Source organism: Buceros rhinoceros, unplaced genomic scaffold (assembly GCF_000710305.1).
Source record: "Buceros rhinoceros silvestris isolate BGI_N320 unplaced genomic scaffold, ASM71030v1 scaffold32912, whole genome shotgun sequence".
Lineage (NCBI taxonomy): Eukaryota > Metazoa > Chordata > Aves > Bucerotiformes > Bucerotidae > Buceros > Buceros rhinoceros.
The window spans coordinates 27,446-32,057 of NW_010400254.1; the positions used below are offsets into that span (position 1 = coordinate 27,446).

The window sequence follows — 4,612 nt, forward strand, 5'->3', positions numbered from 1 at the left end:
TAATCTGCAGTTCCACATAGCATCTGAGTTTAAAAAGGGGTAAGAAAAGGTTCAAGGGGGCATTGAGAACCAGCTAGTCTTGTTTGCCAGCAAGCCAAAGACCTAGCTGGCCTACAGTTTGAATAAACATGTAATCATACTGCTTACCGAACACAGTATAAGAAGTGAGTGTGGTAATCAGCATAGACAAAGAACTCATCCCCAGTAGCGTGATCTAGAACAGAATGACTGTTCTGAAAATAGTTGAGTACACTCAGTATAGTGCAGTTGTTGTTGTAGGGAGCAAGAGGAGCCACGCAAATGTCTTTCAGCATTACAGTCTCATTGTCAAAAGAAGCAGTTATGTTGACAATAGCATCCTGCAAATCTAGTACCTTGAAAAAAAAAAAAAAACAGAAACACACACAACCAAACTGTAGTTCAAAAACAGCACAAGAAACCATTTCCCTTGCAAGTCTGAGGTGCATGCTACATTCCTATAGGATTCCAGAGACAGTGGCACATATCAAAAAGCACATTACTAAACCTCTTTCTGTGATCACACTAAGAATACTTACTGGGACTTAGCTCAATTCCACCTCTAACAATTTTCAGCAAAAAGCTTTTATAGGAAGACTAGGATTTTTAATAAGACCATCTAGTGATTGTTTTGATAGACACACAGCATTACATATGAAATTCAACTCCATACGGTTATACCTGTCAGGTATAGTTTATGTCTTTGCTCTTGGAAAGTCCCAGTTACCTGATGGAGAATCTCTTTGGTAAGCGGAGGCCCAAAAGGTACATCTGCTCCTGATGGATAAGGCGAATAGGTGTCTGGATGGCTGTTTGGTGCTTGAATAATAAGTTGTTCGGTACGAAAGAAAGGGCCAAAGTGTGTGTCAAAGTAGTCCTTCTCCTTGCGAGCTTGGCTGCTTGGGGCTGACCAGAGATCTACAGGGTTTGTAGTTGCTCTAACATATACAAAGCCTGAGCAGCACATTGCAATGAAGACCACAGAGAAGAGGATAACGGGACGTGGATTTCTGACACAGAAAGCCCCCCACGATGTGAATGTCATCCTTAGGCCATTCTCAAACCTTTCACCAAGCTTTTCACCACATGTAATTTTCCCTGTAAGACCAAGAAGTAAACAGTAAACATCTGAGAAGTCAGTAAAGCAGCATTTTATTGAAGTCCACTAGGAAAGATGAAATTTTATTCTGGCTCTGCTTGTAGTAACTACCAGAAGTTATGTCTACACTGACAGTCAGACTGAGGGACCAGTCCTTGACTAAGGTCAAGAGGGCAGAAACCAGCTTGTACCTAACACTGCTCCTTCTAATGCAAGACTATCTTTGACAGCAGTAGGCACCACAAATAAAGGTAGTAAGCAGCAAAAACATTAAAATAAGCTACCCCAGCTGCTACACAACTTAACTACAGTTCTTTCACCATATGCTTTGAATGGATACATGCATAGGTCAAAACATGATCAAATTGATTAACATTATGTTGCTTCCTCCACTCCTAGCTACAAAGAACTCCAGAACTTCTATTAGCATATTTAAATCCATAAACTTCCAGCATCCAACAAAACAGGGTTAAGCACTGAAGAAAAGAGATATTGGCCAAAGGACTGAAATAGAGCCCTGTAAGAACAGGTTATATGGCCCAACAAAGCTAAAATTCCAGAGCCCATCCATAGGGAAGAGATGCACTTAAGCTGAGTGTCTAATCAATGTATTACCCTTACCCAGGACTTACCGTTGTCACGATGGGAATTCACAGAAAACGCTATATTGCTGTCAATTGGTGTGTACTCTGAGACAAAGTGCCGCCTCCTGCAAGACAAAAAGTTCTCTTGGGGTTTGTACAGTAAGAATAGAATCCAGTGCTAGTAATAAATTTGATATTTGACTCCTCCTGAATCTACAGGCACCCTACATCCTTCCACTCAAGAACAGCAGTCTGCAGGTTTATGATCCTTTCGAACAACTTGCAGTGTCACCGGTCGGCCAAGGTATGCCAGTCAGGGGATGTATTCTTTCCTCTCTCTAATTAACCTACCTCCCACTCCAAGAGAGAAAAGGTTAAAAGAAGAGATAACATGTCTCATAAATTTAAGTTTGGGGAACCAAAACAAATCTAATAACTCTAGAAAAATATTATATACAGAAAACAAATGAAATATTAACAGGTTTATATGGGATTGGTACAGCAAGGGTTAAATGCTGTTAGGTAAACAAAAGTGAAAGGAAAAAACAAACAGTACCAAGCAGTTTTCAAAATGGCAGCGGCCATGTGCTCAGCGGGTTCGCAGGAAAGCGGAACAAAAGCCACCGCAGCTGGAACAAATGCTACGATGCCACATGTAAGCAGGAGCTGCGCCGCACCAAGCTGTTGAGTCATGGGTGTTAGAGAAACGGCGGCAGCAGCAGTGATGCAGCAGAGATGCAGCCATTCCTTGTGGCGCGAGGGTGCGGGGCAAGGGTCTGAGCAGGCAGGGCTGGATCCAATTGGAAAAGGCAGAGCTGGAGCTGGCACGCCAAGAATGCAAAAGCCCCGAGCGAGAGAACAAGGCAAGAACAAAGCCCAGCACTGCAGGCCCCCGGAACCAGCCTTGGGAAGTCCCTACCGGAGGTGCAAGCTAAAAGCCATGCAGGCTTGCAAAGGGATGGAGCACCCACCAAAGTTTTCACAACTAATGAGATTAAATGGGAGGAATACATCACTACTGGCCATTTTGAAACAAACCATCCAAACAGGAAAAGCTGTTTTTTCTGAACTGGGGCATGCAGCCATGTCAGCTGTCTCAAACTTTTCTAGGCACATGTTCTTCATGCATATTTAGAAGATCAATAGCATTAACAGCACTGAATCTCTTTAAACTGATTAAAAGAGATAACATAGGGTAGAGATTTCTACATTAGAATTTTACTTCATTAGTCAAACTGCTTCAGTTACACCTACTTAACCTGAAGAAATGGGCAAGCGAGGAAAAAAGTAAGGTACTTATTTCCTGTCCTGAAGACAGGCAACTTACAACACAGAACACTTATGATTGACCTATATTGCTTATACTCATTCCTGATACCCAGACCTGGAGGTTCAATAACCTCCTCATGGTTATCTAATCAGAGCTCCAATTATGGCTGGATGCTTTGGGCTATGAACCAGACATCTCAGATGCCCTTATCACTTTATGTAGTTTACTACACATGCTGCCCAGTAAGATAAGGCTGCTGATCATGTCATAGGTTTGTTGAACGCACTAACCTTTTCCACACAGATTTAATTATTCAGCAACTGCAGTTTCCTGATCATAATTGAATATTATTAAAGTTGCACTGAAAAGTACCACCATCTAATCTCCTTAAGTATGGTGGAAGCCACTGGAAAATGCTATTAAGAAATATTATTAGGTTTCCACTGCTCCAGATTCCTTTGGTGTGAGTGTGCTAGCATTCATAGCTACAGCTATTTGTGCTCTTTACTAGCAAGTACCACATAGCACAGAGAAGCTGGCTTGCTGCCCCTTGCTTTATAAAATGCTGTAATTACTGAAAGCTCAGCTTTTGTTTGTTTTTTTTCAAAAACTCAGACTAAGGAAAAGTATTAGTTTATTAGTGTACTGACCTAGTCTTAAGCATTGTAAAATCCCACAGCTTCCAAAGAAGTTTGACATTTGAGTACAAAGGCAGTTCACTGCTCTGGTATCATCCCAGAACAAATACAACTGAACAGAGACTTTACTCTTCACCACAAAGGCCTAATGTCAATCAGATGAAGCAGATATATGCAATTCCCCAAACTCTTGCATAGTCTAAAGTTCTTGCTTATGTAAGTCACAGAATTGCATATTTGATCCTGTAGCTAGGGATGCTACTAGAACTTCTCATCAACTAAACCAACTTCTGCACTCACTTTCTACCACATGGGTTTTGGTGTTGAAACACTCCACAGAACATAACTTTTGGCTGGGTGAAGTAGACAACATAAACATTGTGTCCCAGGCAAAGGAAGTTTTCAGGGAAAAGGCAACTGAGCTGAACATTTTGAATGCTTTACCTGTAACACCAGACTCCAAAAACTAGTGCAAAAAATATGAGTAGAAATCCCATGTAGGAGATCCACATGATGACATACACAGCATCCAAACCAAACAAAAGCCAAGGAACGGGCAATGGAGGGGGCTGAGGCTTTGGACCACAAACAATGGAACAGTCCTGACAGCTGCACGGTCCTGTCGAATCATCCACAGACTCATTACAGCCTTTAGTAGCATTGTTCATAGGATTCATTCCATGGACAGGAAAATCTGTGACAAATCACAAGTTCAAGTTGCAGAGCCAATTTACTATCAGGTTAAAAGCTCAGACCCTCACAACACAAGCTTCCCAGTCAAATGAGTTAACCCTTTATATGAAAGCCCCTCACCTCTATTTAGAGTGGCTTTTCTTGGTCTTACAGCTGAAAAAACACATTGCTTTTTTCATAGCAGGTACCAACTATTTACAGTTGTTCTAAAACATGACCAGTCATTTAGACACTTCAGCCTGTAAAACTAACAAGCACATACTGCTATCATCCCAGCAATGATTTGTCATACCCTCTCATCTGTTCAGAT

At 41.5% G+C, this 4,612-nt stretch overlaps 1 protein-coding gene across 1 annotated transcript in view; it reads right to left on the reverse strand.

The window, feature by feature from the left end:
- The window catches only part of NPC1 (Niemann-Pick disease, type C1), a gene marked incomplete at its 5' end in the record, with an annotated part of 26,896 nt that overhangs the window by 12,404 nt on the left and 9,880 nt on the right, over positions 1-4,612 (reverse strand). The window contains 4 exons of the mRNA XM_010131784.1: positions 148-374; positions 746-1,116; positions 1,750-1,826; positions 4,054-4,303. Coding sequence (XP_010130086.1) covers positions 148-374; positions 746-1,116; positions 1,750-1,826; positions 4,054-4,303 — 925 coding nt within the window. The remainder of the gene's footprint in view (positions 1-147; positions 375-745; positions 1,117-1,749; positions 1,827-4,053; positions 4,304-4,612) is intronic.